Source organism: Onychomys torridus, chromosome 2 (genome assembly GCF_903995425.1).
Source record: "Onychomys torridus chromosome 2, mOncTor1.1, whole genome shotgun sequence".
NCBI classification, from domain to species: Eukaryota; Metazoa; Chordata; class Mammalia; order Rodentia; family Cricetidae; genus Onychomys; species Onychomys torridus.
This window is the reverse complement of record NC_050444.1, coordinates 68,852,111-68,875,085: the sequence shown is the minus strand read 5'-3', so window position 1 is coordinate 68,875,085 and position 22,975 is coordinate 68,852,111. Positions and strand designations below refer to the sequence as shown.

Below are 22,975 nucleotides of genomic sequence, written 5' to 3'. Positions count from 1 at the left end.
ATACAACTTGTGAAATACTGTGAATTTTGTAAGGTTTTGGACAATGTATTAATTGTGAAAATATAAGTTAATCTATTATTCCTGAAGAAAAATTAGGTAACATAAATGTGACTCAGCAGTTCCTGGTAAAACAGTAACAAATATACAAAAGAGGTCAGCTAGGAGTTAGTAAACTGAGCAACCCCTACTTCAAAGCCTACAAGTCCTAAACATCTCAGAATGCTACAGCTGACCTCAGGAGATGGAGCCCAAACATGGGTGCACTAAGGACTCTGCTTACGCTTGTCACATCTCATACATCTTGAAATGAGCTTTTTAGATAAAGGCTTATATCGTCCTGAATTATTTTAGCAAAATTTTCTCAAGACTGTCTTTTTCTACTGATTTGCCACACACAGCAGCCTTACCTGAACAGTGCGTCCTGCATTGATGTGCTCTTCATGCAACTTGTCCCAAATTCGGCACCGTTGATACTATTCCAAAAAAACGAAAAAATAGGGAAAGTGCTGAGTTTCCCATCATGAGACCATGTCCAGTTACCACAAAACCTTTGCTGCTCTACTCAAACATAACAGGCAGGGAAAGCAGTGATTTTTATAATGGTAATTAACTTTCTGAAGCTTTCAATTTTACACTTTAAAAATTTAGAAATGATAGTAAACAATAACACAAAATAGTATCAGACCAAATTACTTTTTTTTTAAATCAAAAGAAAGATTTGTTTTTGTCTATCTACAAACTCTCTGGGGAAGGGAAACATAGTAAATGAGGATATAAAAGAAGCTGGAAGATGAACAGCATTCCTTACACATCCTTACTACATATGTAGAATTGTGTTTGTTAATAGTGATGTTAAATGTTAAAAACTAAGATCAAAATTTTAAAAAGCAATAAATCCCAAAAGCAGCAGAAAGAAAAAGATGCTTGCACTGCGGAGGAAGGGAGACAAGAGTGACAGAAGTCTCTGATAAACCAGCCAGACAATGGAACACTGTGCAGGACACAGAGAGGAGACAGAGCTCAACTACAGCCCCCAGCAGGGAAGTGAAGGGGAAGCATCTGCGCGCGCACGCACACACACACACACACACACACACACACACACACACACACACACACAGCAGCTGACACAGACACTGTGAGAAATGCTGATGGGACCTGACAGAACTGACTCTCCACAAAGGAATCACGTGTAGAGACTAATGGTAAGTACACAGATAAATATCAACCTTTTCATTATTTCTAACTCAGGCTGGCAAGATGGTTTAGCAGATGGGTGCCAAGCCTAACTACCTGAGTTCCACCTCCAGGACCAACTCCCACAAGTTGTCCTCTGACCTCCACATGCCTACATGGCACATGTGCCTGCACACGCGCGCGCACACACACACACACACACACACACACACACACACACACACACAATAAGTATGTATATTCTGAACCATAAGGCAGCTGCTAAAAAGTAATCCACACAGATTACATCATACTTAGTGTAGAAGGACACTTCTCTAAGACTGGAAAGAAGGTGAAGATCTGACACACTAAAAACTCTAGTCAGTATGCTAGGGTAAAAAAAAGAGAAAGGAAGGAATGAAGGGAGGAAAGGAGGCAGGGAGAGAGCTGCAGAGGAGGAGGAGGGAGAGGGGGACAGGTGGAGAAAGATCAGAAAGAAAGAAAACTGTCTTCATAGCTGCCATGACTGATGACACAGAAAATACTACATCATCTGTAGAAAAGCTACACAGCATTAGCAGACGCACCAGTGGCTAAGGGCCATAAAGTGAGGATTACTTACATAATGAGGATAACATCTACTCCAGAGTACAGATAAGGGTAACTGCCTCACCTTGACTACCAAATATTAAAAATACAAAGACAGGAACAAACATAAGGACAACAGGAATGTTCTCAATCTAATATACTAGAAATTATTGATGGGCAGTGCCTATGCCGAAGGCCTGGGTAGGCTAACTCACTAATTACATCCTCCACTTTTGAGCATTCACCTTGTGCATAGGATGTTTTTCATATATATGTTTGTGTGTATGTATGTTGTACATATGTGCTTACCTTGTGTGAGTGCACGTCAGGAGGTGTGAATGTATGTGCACGAGTGTGTAGAGGCTAGATATTAACATCAGTTATTGTTCTGGTTCGGGTGTATACCTCAGTTATTCTCCACTTTACTTACTAAGGCAGGGTCTCTAGCTGAACCTGGAGCTTGCTGACTTAACTAGTCTACCTAGCCAGCTTGTCCTGGTGTGCTGGTTAGTTTTTAGGTCAGTGTGACACCAGCTGGAGTCATCTGACAGAAGGGATCTCAAATGAAAGCAAAAAGCCTCCATATGACCATAAGGTCAGGCTTCAGGCAACTATAGAGCATTTTCATAACTAGTGACTGATGTGGGGAGCTTGCCCATTGCAGGTGCTGCTCCCTCTGGGCTGGGGTCCTGGAAGTATTTAAGAAAGCAGGTCGAGTCAGCCGGTAAGCAGCATTCTTCCTTGGCCTCTGCTTCAGAACCTGCCTGCTTGAGTTCCTGCCCCAACCTCCTCAGTGGTTGGGGTTACAACCAATGAGAAGGTTCCAACTACACAGAAAGTCAATAAAAAGGGCAGACACACAGGAAGTAGCTAGCTCTCTTGCTGTGGGAAAGGACAGCAGCAGCAGTGAAGGGTAAGGATTTTTAGCTCTTAGCTACTGCTCTGACCTCTTGGGCTATTAACTCTGCATTTGGCTCTGTGTTTCTTATTTAATAAGACTGTTCATCTACAATGGACTGTGACCTAGAAGTATAAGATAAAGCAAGCCCTTTCCTCCCACTTGCTTTTGGTAATAGTCTTTACACAGCAATAGAAACCCTAACTAAACTCCTAGAAGTCACATCTCTGCCTCCACAAGTTCTAAGATTACAAGCAGACCACCACACCTGCTTAACTTTTATGTGGCTACTGGGGACCCAAACTCTGGTCTTTGTGCTTGTTTGACAAACACTTTATTTACTGAGCTATCTCTCCAGTCCCATCACTTAATTTCTCTCTCCTTATTATGATCTTATGCAATTATAATTCCACCATCATAAATGTCTGGAAATGCAGACATTTGCAGCTTTGTTCCAAACAGTAAAACATGTATGTTAAGTCTGTAAAGGTTAAGGTCTCCTCCACAGTGCTGTGTTAAGATGGGGCATTGCTATCTGAGGTGATGGCATCAGTCAGAGCACCTGGAAGTACCTGAGCTGGGGTCTAAACCAAACCCCAAGCTTGATTGGCAGCAGACAGTGAAGCGCATGTCATTAACAGATGTAAGACAGAAAGCAGAGCTGTTCAGTGCCTTCGTCCCCACTTCTTTACTGAAGAATTCACCTTCAAAGTAGAAAAGCACTGACAAGATCATTAGGCGGAAATTAAGTTGGCTATGATGGAGCATGCCTGCAATCTCAGCTAACCAGGTAGCTGAGACAGGAGGATTACCTGAGCCAAAAGTTCAGGAACAGTTTGGGTAACATATGGAGACACCATCTCAACAACAAAAGCAACAGATTTAGGGATACAGCACAGAGGTACAGAGCTTGCCTAGCATTTAGGAGGCTCTATGTCCTATCATCGGCAAATCTAACCACTTTCCCCTAAAGAAAAGAAAAGAAAGAAAACGAAGAAAGAGTGAGCCTACTCACTTGAAATGAGTTCAAGTCAACAGGCACAAGAAAATGATATCTGAGTGAACCAAGAAACCTTGCAAACACTTCTGTTTATTTATGAGGAACTGGAAAAATTCCTAATATTTGCAAATACTGACCTAATTTTCATAAAAAAAATATATATCTAAAAGACTTGGGCTATAAATATTAATGTAAATCTTGGGGGAAGTCTTTACTAGATTAGTAGAGAGATGGCATGTGAGAACTTCTGGAGCTGGAGGCCCTGTCCTTTCTGTCCGGCATTCTCACTGATGACTTCAACTGTCAGATTCACAGGTGACATAAACAAAGAAGGGTTAACCCAGCTGAAGGACCGCAGCTGCACTTGGTGAGAACCCAATAATGCACATATGAGGCTCTGCACTGGAGCTGACGAGAGAAGCCGGAACAGCACACCTGGCTCCGTGGCCACCAGGTCACAGGAGTTACGAAGTGAGCAGGAAGAAGTGGTATCCCGAGAGGACAGGGTTAGGCTCTGCATTCATTCATTCCATGCATCTGTTAGAAGCACACTCTCAAGAACATCTAAGTTAGACACATGTACTAACATAGCAACCTCTCTCCCTCTACAAAGTAACGAAGAGTAAAGTGTGATGTGCAGGCCTGGGAAGCTAGGAAAGGAAGGTCAAGTGTCAAGGCCAGCTGGGGCTACACAGTGAGACCTTGTCTCAAAGAGCAAAACAAGGGCTGGTGAGATGGCTGAGCAGGTAAAGGTGCTTGCCCCTAAGCCCAAGACCTGAGTTTAATCCCTAGGAGCCACACCACAGAAGGAAGAGAAATGATTCCGAAGGTTGTCCTCTGACCTCCACATCCCCTTGTGTCATGTATGTCCACACACACATAAATAAATTAATAGCTCTGAAAAAACACCCTAAAAACAAAACAAACAACAACACTTGACCTTAAAGCTACTGCACGACTAAGTACTATAACATACAAAAACTTGTAACATAACTCTCAACAAAGGAAAGCAGCAGCCTTGGCTACTACTGTCATTATTTGTCCACTTAGCAAAGAGGCTACTGAAGAGATTACTGTCTCAATGGCATTATCTCTTATTAAAGTGAGTTATAAGAAAAATAAAGAGAGAATTCTCAACATAAGAATCTCAAATGGCCAAAAGACACTTAAGGAATTGCTCAACATGCTTAGTCATCAGGGAAATGCAAATCAATACAACTCTGAGATACCATCTTACACCTGTCAGAATGGCTAAGATTAAAAACACTGAGGACAGCTTATGTTGGAGAGGAAGTGAGTTAGGGGAACACTCCTCTACTGTTGGTGGGAGTGCAAACTTGTACAGCCACTGTGGAAATCAGTATGCAACTTCTCAGAAAATTGGGAATCAATCTACCTCAAGACACAATGACACCATTCTTGGGCATATATCCAAGGCATGCTCAATCATACCACAAGAACACTTGCTCAACTATGTTCATAGCAGCATTATTCATAATAGCTATAACCTGGAAACAACCTAGATGACCCTCAACTGAAGAATGGATAAAGAATATGTGGTACATCTACACAATGAAGTATTACTCAGCTGTAAAAAAACAATAACATCATGAAATTTGCAGGCAAATGGATGGAACTAGAAAATACAATCCTAAGTGAAGTAACCCAGACTCAGAAAGACAAACATAGTATGTACTCACTCATAAGTGGATACTAGATGTAAAGCAAAGAACAACCAGACTACAACCCACAGCTCCAGAGAAGCTAGCTAACAAGGAGGATCTAAGAGGGACACATGCATCGCCTTGGGAAGGGGAAACAGATGAGATCTCCACGAGTAAACTAGGGGCAAGCAGGGGCAATAGAGGGGAGAAGATGGGAGAAGATGGGATGGTCAAGCTGGGGGAAGGACAGAGTAGGAGAGCAATGAAAGAGATATCTTGATAGAGGGAGACATTATGGGTTAGGGAGAAACCTGATGCAAGGGAAATTCCCAGGAATCCACAAGGATGACCCCAGTTTAGACTACTAGCAATAGTGGAGAGGGTGCCTGAGCTGGATCTGTCCCCTGATGCATGAGCTGGCTTTTTGGAGCCCATTACCTATGGTGGGATGCCTTGATTGGCCTTAATGTGGGGGAGGAGGGGCTTGGTCCTGCCTCAACTGAATGTACCAGGCTTTTCTGACTCCCCATGGGAGGCCTTACCCTTTTGCGGATGGGGGAGGGGGATGAGGTGGGAAAGGACAGGGGGGAGTTGCAGGAAGAGGGATGAGAGAGGGATTTGTGGTTGGTATGTTAAATTAATTTAAAAATTTCTTTTTTTTTTTTTTTTTTCCTTTCTTTTGGTTTTTCGAGACAGGGTTTCTCTGTGTAACTTTGCACCTTTCCTGGAACTCACTTTATAGACCAGGCTGGCCTCGAACTAACAGATATCCGCCTGCCTCTGCCTCCTGAGTGCTGGGATTAAAGGCGTGCACCACCACCGCCCAGCTTAAAAAATTTCTTAAATAATAAAAAGAAAAAGAATAAAATAATTAAGTTTGCTACTGCTTAGTATTCAATTTTGTATGAAATTAGGATATACTGTGAAAAGCTATTATCCCAAACATTTGGTGAGAGGGGTAAAAAGCAGGGTGACGTAATATATGTGAAAACCTCTAGAAGCAACCTTTAAACTTGTAGTTAAGTTTGGGCCACTGGCAAGCATCTCTAAGGAGTAGGCTTCTGCGGGAATGGTATTTGTCTATCCACACAGCAGGACAGGCAAGTGAATTAAGGCAGAACCACAGCATCATGCTTCCAGTTGCTAAATACAGAAACACAAACTTTAAAGTGGTTCCAACAACAAACACACTCCCTACCTCACACAGAAATCAGCCAGGAGTGTGGCAATCATCCCAGGTGGTTCAATATAGGCACTTACAAGGTTATCAAGTGCCAGGTTCTACCTTCCACACTTTCAACAAAGTCCTCAGATTGTCTCCGAATGCAGTAGGGCTGGCTAGAGTTCCAGATACAATAGGAAGACATAACCAGACCACTAGAAGAAAGGGGTCTGTTCGCTTACATGTGTATCTTTTTTTTTTGTTTTTTGTTTTTTGTTTTTTTTGTTTTTCGAGACAGGGTTTCTCTGTGTAGCTTTGCGCCTTTCCTGGAACTCACTTTGTAGACCAGGCTGGCCTTGAACTCACAGAGATCCACCTGCCTCTGCCTCCCGAGTGCTGGGACTAAAGGCGTGTGCCATCACCACCCAACAGTATCTTTTTTAAAGTAGGAAACTATTTCTAGAGGTCCAAATTCCTACCAGGCTTTTGGTCAAGGCTTACTGGCCAAGATGTGCCTATTGCTTCTTGATAACCAAACACGGGCAAGAGCTGAATCAGCACATTCATCAGACCCAGTATCACTCACCATCATCTGAGTTTGATAAAGGAGATAGTCCCAGGATGGGGAGGAGGGCTATATTGTAATAACAAATTAACAAACAAACAAATATGAACAAATACATAAGTACTAAGTCAGCCTGCTTCTTTCATTTGGTACTGCTAGGTTCAAGCTGCAAACTGTCTGTCTAGTCCATGTCACACATTTTGCACATAGTCATATGCTGCCTCTGATCATTCTTGGATTATTTTCTATCTTGCTTCCTTAAGTGAACTGCAAACTTCTTGAGAATTGAAAATCTATTTTTACATATCATTCAAGGCTAACAATCTAAGAAACAGCAAATACAAAACACTAATAAATACTTAAGGAAAGCTAATATTTATTTCCTATAAAAAATAATCTTATTTCTCACTAAGCCTGGCAGATTGAACACAAATATTCATTTCTGCTCTTTTCCAAAATCCCACAAAAGGAAAATAAATAATGTTAAGAGGTGAAAATTCACAAGAGCAATAGGAACACAACAGAAGACACCAACAGACAACTTTTAACCAGACTTTGGAAGCTGGGAAGACTACAGACACATTGCAGTGGGTACAGCAGATCAGAGAGAGCTACAGTCTGGGCCTGTAGAAGTGCCTAGATGGGAGAGAGGCACGGAGGCACAGGCAGGCTAGATGTTCAGAAACACTAGGTGCAGAAGACCAGTTAAAAAGTGTGGTGGGGAGAAGAGCAGGACTAGTGTGAGGCTTACATAAGCCACACGTAGTTATCACATCACCTCCCCACATGCTCAAGCAACTGCCCTGCCCCGTGACCACAGAAGGTAGCCCTCTCTGCGGGGGCCAACCAGAGAAGCTGGGGAGCCTGGGCTCCAAGCCTAACAAAGGCAAAGATGAGAAGGTGTACCCAAGCAGCCTGGAGCAGCTCCGAGTGATAGTGAGCCTGTCATCTTCCTTGCTCACTTTCCTCTCTTAGGTCAGAGAGATGGTCACATAATGTATTGTATACCCACCCCTTTTAGCTCCCTGCAAACCCCACTTCATCCCTGCTACAGCATCACCTCTAATAAAATAACTCCATCAGGTATACTGGGGTTAAAACATGGATGTTCAATCTGTAAATGTTAAGGTCTACTTCACAGGGTTATGTCAAGATAACATGTTTAAATATAAGGTGATGACATCAATCAGAGCACACTTCACAGGAAGTATTAGAGCTGGTATTTGAACAAAGAACAAAGCTTGAATGGAGGCAAATGATGGGGTGAATGTCATTAACAGGTGTAAGACAGAAAGTAAAATTACTCAGGGCCATACTGAGGGCCTTCCTTCTTTACTGAGGAGTTCACCTTCAAAATGGAAAAGGCTAACAAGATCATTAGGAGGAAAATGAAGCTGGGTAGGAGGGAGCATGCCTGCAGGTAATGGACGGCTTCCATTACCCTGAGAGATGAGATGGGGAAACACTAAGACAAACAAGCTCCACCTTATCTGATAAGCCATTTGGGGGTTTCTCACCTGCTTCTTAGCCATACAATAATTCATATAAATCCAGTGTGTACATCCCTCACAGTAAGCTTCTTCTTAGACCCCAACAAAATGAAACAAAGAAAATTGTGTTCCAAGTTGGCTATCTTGTAGTTCCTACTTATTTACTGTGCTATACCTATGACACAGTGGCTAAGAAAGCTGAATGCTAAGGCTTCAAACTTCAGGATCACGTGTTCACAACCATCCTCATGTGTAAGAGTGCACAGCTGAAGCCTACGGAATATGGCCCAGGTGTCCACAGCACACTGCTCTCTTTGTTCTCACTGCTGAAGAATCACGCTGCTAAAGGCTTGCCTTCAATTTCCCTCTAGTCTGGCCTTTTTCTTTTAAATTCATATTGATGACTGATGGTCAGAATAATAAATATTGTATCTTTCTACACCTTTTCCTCGAGAAGAATATGCCTTTTTGAAAGTGAGGCACTGTAAGACACCTGGAGCCTAACTTTAGTTAACTGTCCTGCACAGAGTGAGCTCTACAGTCTTTAAATATGTTTACATGTCACAGCCTAGCCATCAAAATATGCTAGTCAATCCTGTACAGACAAAGAGGTATTTTCATAATTAATCTAGAAACCCTACAGACAGTGAAATGTTCAAGTATAATTTTTAAAAGCATAAGTCAATATGAGTTTGCCTTCTTAGCTTTAGATATTATCATCTGTTTGTCCATTATAATTATCTGATAATGTCTGAAGGTTTTATAATAAGTAAAAATGCTAAAGAAACATGTTCAGGCAGAGCAGAATCAATGGCAGTAACTCCAAGATAATTCTCTTACGACACCTGGCACAACTAATCCAATCAGTAACGGACCCATTCCTTTCCCCCACCCTGCTGCAGGGGTCTCACTTCCCACTGATAGGACTGCACACACATGTAGAGAGGCTTGAAGAGCAATGAGAGCAGGCATTTTCACACAAAATAAGACAGACATGTTCAATCTCAAAGGTAAAGTAGGACAATAAGGGGGAAATGGCTTTAATAGTCCACAGACCTCTTGCTTCTACCTTTCAGAATCAATTCATCTACCTAATTCTTATCATCTTTGTAATGGAGAAATTGGTATAGCTCAGGGCTTTGAAGTACATCTTATCAAATCTTTTACACATTTTTAATGCTGTAACAATATAGAAATAGAACTGTTTACTTTGCATTGCTCAACTCTAGGTAGAAGATTTGATATCTCTCTCTCTCTCTCTCTCTCTCTCTCTCTCTCTCTCTCTCTCTCTCTCTCTCTTTCCAGAGCTGAGGAATGAACCCAGGGCCTTGCGAAGCACTCTACCACTGAGCTAAATCCCCAACCTCTTGATATGTTTCTCCATGCTTCCATTTCAAGATAACTAGTTTACCAGACAATTCCTTCTGCATCCTTACAGGCGATAGCTCTCACTTATTTATGTCTTATATGTAAAGAAGAGGAATTAAGGGATGAAAAAAAATTAATCCTGAATTCTAAAAAAGCCCTCAAAGAAATTTCCATTGCAGACATCTTAGAAATCAGTTTCTGTGTTTTTTTCAAAAGCACTTAAATAGTAGAAAAATTGGTAGGAGAAAACAAATTGGTATTTTTAGTGAATAGAGCTTATATTGAAAGGCTTATTGACTACAGAGTCCACCCTAATCCTAAAATTAAAAAGAGAAGTAGATGCTTAAATGCTTAAAGCAGAAGACGACCCACCTTCCCAAGTCAGGGCTCAGTTCTCAGTAAACCTGAGGCTGCTGTAATTGCCACAGGCCCCACATCACAACCTGTCTGTGGCAGGGTCTCTGATGGTCTCTGAGCAGCTCATCTACCCTCTGCCTGCTTCCCCAATCCTCCTTGGCAATACTTCTCAATCCGGGGCCTTTGTCAAAGAGAAGCAGTGAAGAAAGGAAATTCCCTCTCATCACACAATTATTTACACCTTTACATGAGGAGAACAGAAGCTACTGATAGGCGCAAGTTCAAAACACTTGCCATGGGGTGAATGAGATTAAGGCAGCACCGTCAGCCACAGCTCCCACCTTCCCATTATGGGCACTATCCAAGTCTGAATTTAATTACTAACTACCTAGAACCTCCACATGTAAATTAAAAAGGAATAAACTCTACTCCTATTGCCCTTCCTCGACATAGTAAAGGGCATATATGAGCATTACATTTGTGGACACGAGACCAGATTAAAAAGTGAATGCTGCTGCATCAGTGAAGTGGGGGTGTCTTAGGAAGTCTCAGGTTCTCTGCTCAGCTGAAACCACAGACGGCAAGTAAGAATCCATGCAGGTACCCGCTTCTGCAGTGGAAATGAGCCTCACCTTCTCAATGTTTATCTGGTGTTTTCTTAACCTCTCCAGGTCTGTCGGGATCACTATCTTTGTGAATTTCTGGATCGCTGGTTCAAGGCGGCGTAACTTCACCTTTTCTTCATCTTCAGACATCCTAAAGCCTATTGCGCCTCTTCTCTCATGCAGAAACACCTAAAAAGGAACGTTTAAGGATGCTCTTACAACAGGTTCCGTTCTTTTTAGAAATAAGGAATACAGGGCTGGAGAGACAGCTCATCAGTTAAAAGCACTGGCTGCTCTTCCAGAGAACCTGGGTTTGGTTCCCAGCACCCACATGATGGCTCACCTGTTACCACCTGTAACTCAAGTCCCAGTTCTGATACCATTTTCTGGCCCCCTCTGGCACTGTATACAAGGCACACAGACATACATTCAGGCAAACATTCATATAAAAATTTTTTAAATAAAAAAAATCAACAAATATGTTACTCCAAATATATACTAAACCCAAAATTGAACTTGAATGGCTTGGTTTTTCTATGAAATGATGTATATTAAAATATTATTTTTATTAAAGTAGTATCTAGTCATTCTCAAATACTTTTCAAACTGTTTTATTTTCATAGCACAGGCAGGATAGGAACTATGTAACTCTAGGCTGGTCTAGAAACCCCGATCCTCCTGCCTTTACCTACCAAGCTCCTCTAGAATGTTCAGAACATATAAGTGGGGGCCCATGAGACGGCTCAGTGGGTAAAAGAGCTTACCACCAAGTCTGAAGACCTGAGTTCAAAATACTTGGGACCCACCCAGTAGAGGGAAAGAATTGACTTCTCTAACTAATATGGTTCATGTGTCCACATGGGCACACACACTCTAAATAAAAGTGCAATCAAAAAGTTTAAAGAAAATACAAAAGTGAACAGAATAAAATAAAACTATCAATGACCTGCTCAACCTTAGTACCTATTCTTCACATTATGATGGCTCTCTCCTAGGGTCTTTTGCAATGTTAAGTATGCATGTAAACACCACTAAAAACGAGGACTTCCTAATATACTTTGGATACTCAATAGCCATCTTTCAAAAGAACTGCCAAATAGCAAAACTGCAAGGAAAATTTTCACTCAATGTTTCTACTTATATCAAACTCCACTTCCAATGTCATCATAATGTAATGTAATATAATTCAAGTACACTGCAGAGTACAGAACTCTTTCATTGAAGGCCCTCATCTCTTCCTTTTTCAATAAGGTAATTAGCAATGTCTGCTAAATGACCGGCAACAGAACTCCAATAAGAGGCATATTTATAAGGCCAGAAGACAGCTCAGTGGGTAAAGGTACTTGCTGCCAAGATACAACCTGAGTTCAATGCCCAGGTCCTCCATGGGAGAGAATGGACTCCCTCTGACCTCCACATGCACACTGTAGCACACAAATGACATACACAAATAAATAAACGTACTTAAGGTTTTTTTTTTTTTTTTTTAAAGAACCAGATTCCCTGCAGATATATGGTCCTGTGTCACCAGGATTCTATAGCCATATAAAAAGTCCCAGCATATGCTTTTGGGGACAAGACAGGAGAGGTAGGAGCTGGAAGTGAGCATGCTCTGGAACCGCATACTGGCTTTAACAAATTTTACTTATATCAATTTTATAAATTTGAACTTCTAACAAATTTTACATAAATGCTCAGCCAAGCTTGAACACTAACCACATATATCATGCCTTGATGCCACACCTCTTTAGGCCATAGCCCAACGATAATAAAGTTGAACATATAATCCTGTTGGGTTAATGGCTTCCTAATCCAGGTCTCATACCCATTCACATATTGATTCTGTGAGACCCTGACTCTTTAAGATCACTGTTTTCAGATTCTCAAAGAGATCTAATGCCCCCAAACGTTAAGAACTGCTTTAAACAAGTTCTGTTTTTCTCCTTTCTTCCACAGTTGAAAATCTTGAATCAAAGGCTATAAAAATGACTTCCACTACCCATAGCTAAGAACTTGGTTTTTATGCCTAATACAAACTCCCAAGGAAAATGTGCAGGCACTAAGAAAAGAGTTAAAACTGGGGCTGGAGAGATGGCTCAGAGGTTAAGAACACTGGCTGTTCTTCCAGAGGTCCTGAGTTCAATTCCCAGCACCATATGGTGGCTCACAACCATCTGTAACAAGATCTAGCACCCTCTTCTGGCCTTCAGGGATACATGCAAACAAAACACTGTATTCATAATAAATAAATCTTAAAAAAATAAATAAATAAACAAAAAACTGTACCCCAGAGCAGACAGGAACTAGAGACACATGGAGAAGTAGAGTGTGAAAAGAGATAGACTCAAGAAAAACAAACAAACAAACAAAACCAGAAAAATAACACAGGGCCTAGGAATGAGAAAGTGATCAAAAAGGCAAAGAAATGTCAAGTCTATTCTTAAATATACAAAGACATAAATGAAGAAACAGACTTTTCAAAGTCTGTTCAAAAGAAGGAGTGGATTCTTGTTACAAAAGAGTTAACAGGCCAATTGGAGCATAAGGCAAGTAAGAAAAAAAAAAGACTCTAAACTGAAGAGAGAGGATTAGTGAATGGAAACTATCAGAACTTGGAAGATGAAAAGGTGAAGAATATAAATGAGGAGATAAAGAACATAAATTCACAAGCTGAGTAACAAATAGAAAAGAATACAGAAAACAACCAACAGAAATTATTCAAAGGAAACATTCTGAGAATTGAGGCAGAGGATTCAAGTTGAAAAGGCACATAGCTCTGCTAGTGTAAATAAAAACAAACTCACCTAAGCACGTGATAGGAAACTGCACAGCATCAAGGACAAAGGGAAAAAAAAATCTTAAAAAGCAAACTAGAGATAACAGATAAACGAAAACAACAAATGCAGCCAACTTTTCATCAAAGCAATATATCAAAAGATAGGAATGTCTTCAAAGTACTAGGGAGTTGTTACATACCCAGGCAAATTATCATTTATGGTAAAGTCAAAATAATTATTTTCTTACATGCAAGACTGAATTTAATAAACTGCTCATTAAAAGAACTACTAAAAGGAGAGGGAGGAAAAGGGGGAGATGAGAGAGACAGAGAAAATGTGGGTGTGTGTGCGCACACGCGCGCACATGAACATTTCTTTGTGATACACCTCAGGATCCCGAGAGTCTGTTAAGGTATTTGGTAGGTAATGTGGTCAATAAACATTTATTGAATTCACCCTTCTCCCCCTCAAAACACTGCAAAGGAGTATAAAAAAAACATATTTTAACAATAAAGAAAAGGATAGAATAAACATAGTAACCTATTACTGGACTCAATGGATGAATGAAATGTTGGATTTATTTGAAATAACATGATCAAGTATATGGAAAATGTTACCATGTAAATATTTCTACTGCATATTTACTTTTAGTAGCATAGGATTAAATTGTGAATGTTCCATAATCTAATCATCCACTGTAGGCTATTTAAGTTGATTTCAATTTTCCACTATTAATAAGCAAATTGTGATTACTTTCTCATACATTAATCTATACTACCACCCATGATTATTTAACACAGACAGCTAAAAATAGAAATATTAAGCAGACACACTTCTAAGCTTTAAAAATCTAGACGTTGCCAAATGTGCCATAAAAGGCTTTTATGGCTTACATACCACCAGAAGTACTTCTCCATATGCTAACCAACGGTCTGATCAGTGGGAAATGTTATCTTAGGAGACTTTTCTGCAGAAGTCCAGGCGCCTTCTAACTAGAATTTAAGATTTTTCCTCTGTCATTTTCTACTTTTACAAAATTGTAATATATAGTTACATATTATATCTGAGAGCACAACATTCAAATGGTTGCAGGCACAATGTCATCACAACAAACTACTGTCTAGCATCAATCACATCATGGAATAGTTCACATTTGTCATCCATTTAGGAAGATCCCAGCTCAGTGCCAGAGTGTGGTGTACAGTGTTTCCATACTGACTGAAAGTACATCCCAGCACTTTTTATTTCTTTACTCATAAAGTTGGAGCATGTTACATGATTAAAACACTAAACTGAAAAAGGATAACAGATCTCACACCTGTAAAAATGTCCAAAAATATACAAAATGCCCAAGTTCTCAAACTTCTGTGAAGCTGTTATATTATCTTAGTGGTTCAAAAAAGTATAAAATATTTGTGATAAAATTTATTCTGTCATGGTGAAGTGATACACAGCTATTTGCACTTGTCAAAACCAATGGAACTGTATGCACCAAAGAGTAAATGCCACTGCATAAAAATTTAAAAACTCTAGGAGATGGGAATGGAAGGAAGAAGCTGGGGGAAGGTGAGGGTGGGAGCAGGAGGGGGAGGATGGGGGAACCCATGGCTGGTGTGTAAAATTAAAACACAAATATAATAATAATTAAAAAATTAAAATTTAAAAAAAATTTTAAAAACTCAGCCGGGCGTTGGTGGCGCATGCCTTTAATCCCAGCACTTGGGAGGCAGAGGCAGGCGGATCTTTATGAGTTTGAGGCCAGCCTGGTCTACAGAGCGAGATCCAGGAAAGGCGCAAGCAAAGCTACACAGAGAAACCCTGTCTCAAAAAAAAAAAAAAAAAAAAAAATTAAAAACTCGAAGATGTAGGAGAAATGTAAACAAAAAATAAGCTATCAAAAGTAAGACTGCATTACCACAGCACTAAGTGGGGAAGGAAGCAATCAAATCCCAGAACATAGTCGTCTTGCCAAACATTGTGAGGCTAGAGATTAAAACAGGTAGACTGTTTGTTTCTGTCTGTTGCAGAACATTTGTTTAACTATGTAAAGATGTGTTGTATTTGTTTAAATATATAAAGATGTGTTGCTGTTTTACCTTGCCTGCCTAAGGCACCTGAGTGGTTTAATAAGAAGCTGAATGGCCAATAGCAAGGGAGGGGGTACAGCCAGAACTTCCAGGTAGGGAAAGTAAGTAGGAGGAGGAATTTAGGCTGGAGGAAGAAAAAGAGACCCAGGAGCCAGCCAGCCAGACACAGAGGAAGCAAGAAAGTAGGACATACAGAATAAAAGAAAGGTAAAAGCCCCAGAGCAAAATACAGATGAATAGAAACAGGTTAAATTAAGTTAAAAGAACTAGTGGGACAAGCCTACGCTAAGGCCAAGAAGTAATAATAATAAGTTTACATGTCTTTATCTGGGAGCTGGTTGGCAGCTCAGAGAAAATTCCAACTACATCTCTCAATAGTATATTTTAGATATCCTGGAATTACTGTCTGCTCATACCAGGACTGAACAAATAAGGAAACGTTTCCCAGAAAGTGAGTCAGTTCTCAGTTAGAGAACAAGCAGGAGCCAATACCAGGATGAACCTGGTGGTTTTATTTTTTAAATCTATACAAACAGATACATAAATATTGATCTTGCATACATGGGTGTATACATGCATATATTGCTGCCCTTTGTGAAAGGATGGCACCCTAGTAGCAGTAAGCACCCCTGGACCACAGCTGTTGGTATCTAACACCATCCCTAAAGACAGAGGCAGCAAACAACACACAAGAGAAGGAAACCAGGAGTCCTTGGAGAAGTGGTTGGTTCCAGGACTGGGGCAGGGAAAACACAGGGGTACAGAAAAAAGGACAACACAAGACCTCCCACTGGTCAAGGTGAGAACAATTTGATATATTAAGTGCATAGTAACAGAAAAATAATCATGAGATTTTGTTTGGGTTTGGGATTTTCCAAGACAGGGTTTCTCTGGCTGCCCTGGAGCCCAGCTCTGTAGACCTGGCTGGCTTTGAACTCAAGAGATCTGCCTGCTTCTGCCTGCCAAGTGCTGGGATTAAAGATGTGCATCACTGCGACACAAAGACATACACAGTGCACCACTGTGACACAAAGAATTGAATACAGATAAAGAAATAAGAAGAATGTACTTTTCCTTCTTAGAGACGAATTCTAATAAAGGAAAGAGGGAAATTGAAGGGTGCCACGGTACCAACATAATAGTACTTGGAGAATTACTGGAGTAGTAATTGCTTCGGAGAATACCCCAGACACCTAGTTTAACTAAGTGATTAAGGTTGACACCACAAGCAGCAGGTCCAGAGACGAGGATCCATGGCGGCATAAACTGAAAAGGGTACTTATATCTTGTGGTATTCCGAACAAAAATGCAACAATCTAATCACAACAAACTATAGTCCAATACCTACTTGAAAGGCACTATCAAGATTCCTGGCTCTTCAAAAGCATAAAAGTCACCAGACTGTCCGAGATTGGAAAAGGTGACGGTGCCATGTAGATAGAGTGAGGCTGGGTCTTAGATCCCATTGTAGAACACAGAAAGTACTCTAATAAGAATGCTATCACAGAAGAACCAATTAAATCTAATATTAATCTCTTGCTCTCAGTGACTGTACTATGTATGGTATGTAAAACGCTAACACAAGGGAAGTTGTACTCTTCTGTATTACTTGTGGGATCTCTCTGTCTCTGACTCTGTGTCTCTCTCCTGTTTTGTTTTGTTTTTCAAGACAGGGTATCTCTGTGCAACCATGGCTGTCCTGGAACTAGCTCTCTAGACCAGGCTGGCCTTGAACTCCCGGGGAGCTTCCGGAGTCCTGGGATTAAAGGCGTGTATCACCACCTCCCAGCTACTTGTGCAAACTATCAATAATTGTATATTACTCCACAGTTTCTGTCTTGTGTTTGTATTTGTGCATGTTTAAGAACTGCTGTTTCATGACAGAAAGAACATTTAGAAGCCAGGACGGCGGCGATCATTTTCTAGGCACACACTTTTGCAGTGGGAGGTGTCAAGTGCTTTACAAACTTGATCTCCTGGTACTTGGAACTAAGATGAGATAGGTACCACGATACTCAGGATCCGGAAGAAGAAAAAGTATTCAAATGTGAAGTAAATTACTGGAGACTTATTTATAAGCCGAAGAGCCCCTTTCCTAGAAAACGTCCCAAATGGCCCACAACACCATCCCTCAAAGTAACGCGTTCCCTTGGGCTTGTGGGTGGCGCACCGAGTGTTGACTTTAGGGTGCAGGCCCGGACCCCGCGGCTGCGGCCTCTCCGCGTCCCGCCTGGGCACCGGGGTCGCGTCGTCCCCCTCGGCGTCACCAGGGCGCACCCGGGCCACACCGACGCCCCCAGCGGCGCGGCTGAGCGGGCGACCCGACAAGCCTGGGCCCGGAGCGACTCTCCAGAGCGACCCCGGAGGCCTTGGCACCGCGGGGTCCCGTCCTCCCCGCGCCCGCTGGGACAGCTGCTCCAAAACTGAAACCTGGGAGGCTCGGCCACTTCTGGACGCGGCGCTCGCACCGACCCAAAGCCGGGCTTGCTGCCTGGCGCCTCTCACGGACGTCCACACCCCGGCAGGCGCGGCCACATCGCGGCCCAGCGCCCCCGAGGCGGCCGCCCGTCAGCCCCTTACCTCCCGCCTAGAAGCTCAAGGCCGTCGATACTCACAGCGCAGGCGCAAGGGGGCGGGGCATCTCCGGGGGGCGGGGCTGGCCCCGCCCCCTATCGTCCCAGCGGGAGAGGAGGTAGGACAAGCTGTGCCCATCCCCTGGAGGAAGGGAACTGCATGTGCTTTGAAGGTCGCCTTGTGTACTGTGTCCAAGACAGTTTACATTTGGATAACCCTCTGCACGTTAACAGTTTTCCTGCGCATTTTCTCGTGTTCGTTGAATTCTGCTGGGAAGGACGACCACGTGTCCTTAGCTCTTCAGGTGTGTGGAAACAAACTCAGAGAGGTGTGCCTTCGCCACCCCCCACCCCCAAAGCTCCTGAGTGACAGGCTGCGGTTGGGTGGGGGTGCGGGGGTCCTTAATGGCCAAGGGCATAGATGGAAGCAGGGACGAATTACGGTTTTGTCCAGAGGCTGCTGCAGCACTTTGAGTGTCTGTTCTTATTAAAATGATAGTTGGTGACTTTGAGGCTCAGCACAGATTTGAAGTGACTCACTCCAGCTCAGCCTGTTTGTGACAGAGCTGTACTCACAGCTGGTTTACCTAATTTCCTTCTCAAGTCATTCCAGTTGGACGAGCTGCTGCAAGAACAAGCTTTGAAATGTGTGCAGGTCATTGATCCTCCTCTCTGAATGGTTATACCTCCAGACCCAGCCAACTAATGTGTGTGTGTGTAGATCAGATTATTGCTTAGAATGGTTCCCCTGATGACGTAGTTTTCAATAATCTTAAAGATGTTCACATCAACTCTAAGGAAACTCAATTCTTAAGGTCTACAGGTGAAATGGAAGAGGAGGGAGAATTTTGGCCCTCAGATTAGGGATTTAAGAAAGTATTGAAAGCAATTTCTAAAATAAAGGATACTACTTGCTAAGCGATTTGGATTTTCTTTGGGCTATACTGAAGGATAGTGTTTATGGTACCCTTAGTTCAAAGAATGAGGTATCTATCAAATTTTCATCCTAAGGAGAAAAATAAAGACATTAGGCAATACCATAGGAAACACTTTTTTTTTTTTTTTTAATGTCAGAATTAGTTCAACAAGAAAGCTAGAGCAGGGTTTAACTGGTAAAATGCCTGCTGTGCAAGATTGAAGACCTGAGTTCAGGCACCCAGCACTCACATGAATAGCCAAGCTCTGTGGCATGTGTTTGTTGTAATCCTAACACTCTGGAGACAAACGGGGGATCCATGAGTTAGCTGGCCAGCTGGCTAGCTGATCTTGCTGAATTGGTGAGCTACAGGTTCACTGAGAGACAAGAACTTTTGAATTAAAGAGAATTGGTGTTGAGTTCTGAAAAGGAGGCCTCCAGTGCAAGAGGGAGCCATGGCACTCTAGGATTGACTTTGGCCTTCTTGGTGGTTATATGATGTTTGCTATAACCTAGGTGTGTCATGTAGAAAGATAAAACCATTAATCTAAAAGTTTGGCTAGCTACACATATAATCTTTCAGTAAGTAGACATAGGTGTGTGACCTTTTTTGCTCTTGCCCTAAGCCACAAACTTAGTAGAGTCAGATCTGCTGCTACAAGACAAAGTTTTCCTGAGATCCTAACTGAACCCAGTATATCCTAACAAAAGAAAACAGAAAGCAGTATACATTTTGGAAAGAAATTACTGTTTGCTAGCATGATTATGTTCATTTAGAGCTGGTGGGTATGCATTGAGACAAATTCAAGGTGAAACAAATTCAAGGTGATCAGAAAGGAAGCTTTCCTAAGTGATAATCACAAGTTTAAAAATGTAGCAGGAAAGTGAACACACAGAAACAAGTATGCTTGTGTTTATGAGGAAGTAGAAGACCTGCCAGAGAACTGAGAAGCTCCAAAGAGGTCAGGTGGGGGAGGAGAGGCTTAAAAGGAGCATGAGGTATAAACAAACTGAAAGACAAAAAATGCACAATCATCTCATTACATGCAGAAAAGGCCTTTGACAAAATTCTACACCCTTTTATGATAAAAGTCCTGGAGAGATTAGGGATACAAGGGACATACCTCAACATGATAAATGCAGCTTACAGCAAGCCCATAGCCAGCATCAGGTTAAATGGACAAAAACTCAAAGCATTTCCAATAAAATCAAGAACAAGACAGGATTCTCCACTCTCTCTACACCTATTCAATATAGTACTTGAAGTCTTAGCTAGAGCAGTAAGACAATGAGGAGGATCAACAGGATCTAAATTGGAAGGGAAGAAGTCAAAGTATCTTTATTTGCAGGTGACATAATAGTATACATAAGTAACTCTAAAAATTCCACTAGGAGTCTCCTACAGTTGATAAATACTTTCAGCAAAGTAGCTGGATACAAAATTAACTCACAAAAAAATGACAAATGGACTGAAAAAGAAATCAGGGAAACAAAATGGCCTTAAATGATATAAAATATCTTGAGGTAACTCTAACCAAGCAGTTAAAGACTTGTAAGATTAAAAACTTCAAGTCTTTAAAGAAAGAAGTTGAGGAAGATATCAGAAGATAGAAAGACCTCTCATGCTCATGGATTGGTAGGATTAATATAGCTAAAATGGCCACTCTACCAAAAGCACTCCAGAGACTCAATGCAATCCTCATCAAAATTCCAACACAATTCTTCACAGACCTTCACAGCTGAAAGGATAAGTTTCAGCTTCATATGGAAAAGCAAGAAATCCAAGATAGCCAAAACAATCCTGAACAATAAAAGAACTTCCAGGTATATCACTATCCCCATTTTCAAGCTGTACTACAGAGTAATAATAATAAAAATTGCATGGTATTGGCACATAAACAGACATGTTGATCACTGGAATTGAGTTGAAGACCCAGACATAAATCCACACATCTATGGGTGCCTCATTTTTTAAAATAAATCAGAAATACATACTGGAAAAAAAGACAGTGCTGGTCAAACTGGATGTTGGCATGTAGAAGAATCTAGATAGATCTGTACTTAACACTCTACACAAAACTCCAGATTGATCAAAGACCTCAAGGTAAGGATAGATACAATCCAGCTATATGGCTCATGAATATATAGCCAAAGGACATTTCATCCTACCACAGAGACATTTGCTCAACCATGTTCGTTGCTGCTCTCTTCATAATAGTCAGAAATTGGAAACAACCTAGATGCCCATCAACAGAAGAATGGATAAAGATGATGTGGTACATCTACACAATGGAATATTGCCACTAAAAATGGCATAATAAAATTTGTAGGTAAATTGATGGAAACAGAAAAAAATCATCCTGAGTGAGGTATCCCAGGCACAGAAAGATGAATGTGGTACATATTAGCTTATATGTGGATATTAACTGTTAATCAATGATAATCAAGCTACAATCCATAGAACCACAGAGATTAGGTATAGAATAAGGAACCAGAGGGTACAGATAGGTGCCACAACTGAGTAGGATTATTAACTGCTTCTCTCCCTTGGCAACTTGCACAGTATTTTCTGGCAACCAAGGGCATTGGCCATTGTCTATATTGTTTTGGGGGTTACTTGGACTACTCTGCCCAACCATTCTAAGGTTTTTTTCACGCCTGGTACTAGGGAGTTTTGTTAGTCTATGGTTCCTATGGGGAGCATGGTCAGCCATAGTGGCATCTCTCTCTCTCCCTCTCTCTCTCTCTCTCTCTCTCTCTCTGTGTCTGTGTGTGTGTGTGTGTGTGTGTGTGTGTGTGTGTTGTGTATAATTTTAGGTGAATATAAACAAATAAGATTCCTTGAGACAACCATGGTGTTATTTGTCCCTCATTCTTCTCTATTGTATCTCCCTTCTCTTTCCTCAATTGGAGCCCTCCTCCCCATTTTTCCATTCCCAGCTTCATATCACCTGCATCCTGCTATTCCTCCCCCCAACCCCTCCCCATTCCTTTATAGTTCTTAGTTTCTGTGGCTATTCCATGTTGTATACTCACATCTAAAGATTTGAAGCTAGGAACCACAGATGAGAGAGTGCATGTGGCTTCTGTCTTTGGGGTCTAGGTTACCTCACCCTCTGTAATATGTCTTAGTTATTTTTCTGCTGCCATGACAAAACACCGTGACAAAGGCAACTTATTAAAAAAAGCATCTAATGGGGGATTGCTTACATTTTTAGAGGGTGAATCCATGTAGTGGTTTGAATAAGAATTGCCTCCAAAGGTTCATATATTTGAAAGCTTAGTCATTGGTGAATGGCACTATTTGAAAGGATTGGGAGATGTGTTCTTGTGGGAGGAAGTGTGTCACTGTAGATGGGCTTTCAAAAGCCCACGCCAGGTCCAGTGGCTCTCTTCCTGCTGCCTAGGGATTTGGATGTAGAACTCTCAGCTACCATGTCTGTCTGAAAGCTGCCATCCTCCCCACTATGAGGATAATGGACTAAACCTCTGAAACTGTAAGCAAGCCCCAAGTTAATGCTTAGTTTGATAAGAATTGCTGTGATCATGGCATCTCTTTACAGCAATAGAACACTTAGTAAGACAGTTCATAACCATGATGGTGGAGAGCATGGCAGCAGGCAGGCTGGCATGGCATTGAAGTAGTAGCTGAGAGCTTGCATATTGAAACAGCAACCACAAGGTGGGGGTGAGGGAGAGTGCTAATTGGGAATGGCAAGAACTTTTAAACTCAAAGCCCAACCTTGGTT

At 41.5% G+C, this 22,975-nt stretch overlaps 1 protein-coding gene across 2 annotated transcripts in view; it reads right to left on the bottom strand.

Annotated features, from left to right (window-relative positions):
- Positions 1-18,355, bottom strand: part of Stx17 (syntaxin 17) — a 52,127-nt gene extending 33,772 nt beyond the window's left edge. Inside the window, exons 1-3 of one of the 2 annotated variants that reach the window (XM_036179810.1) lie at positions 18,318-18,355; positions 10,901-11,062; positions 408-473 (exon numbers count right to left, since the gene is read on the bottom strand). In XM_036179810.1, the coding sequence (XP_036035703.1) occupies positions 408-473; positions 10,901-11,023 (189 nt within the window). In that variant the 5' untranslated portion in view covers positions 11,024-11,062; positions 18,318-18,355. The other variant, XM_036179811.1, reaches the window with a different exon arrangement.
- Positions 18,356-22,975: the final 4,620 nt, after the last annotated feature.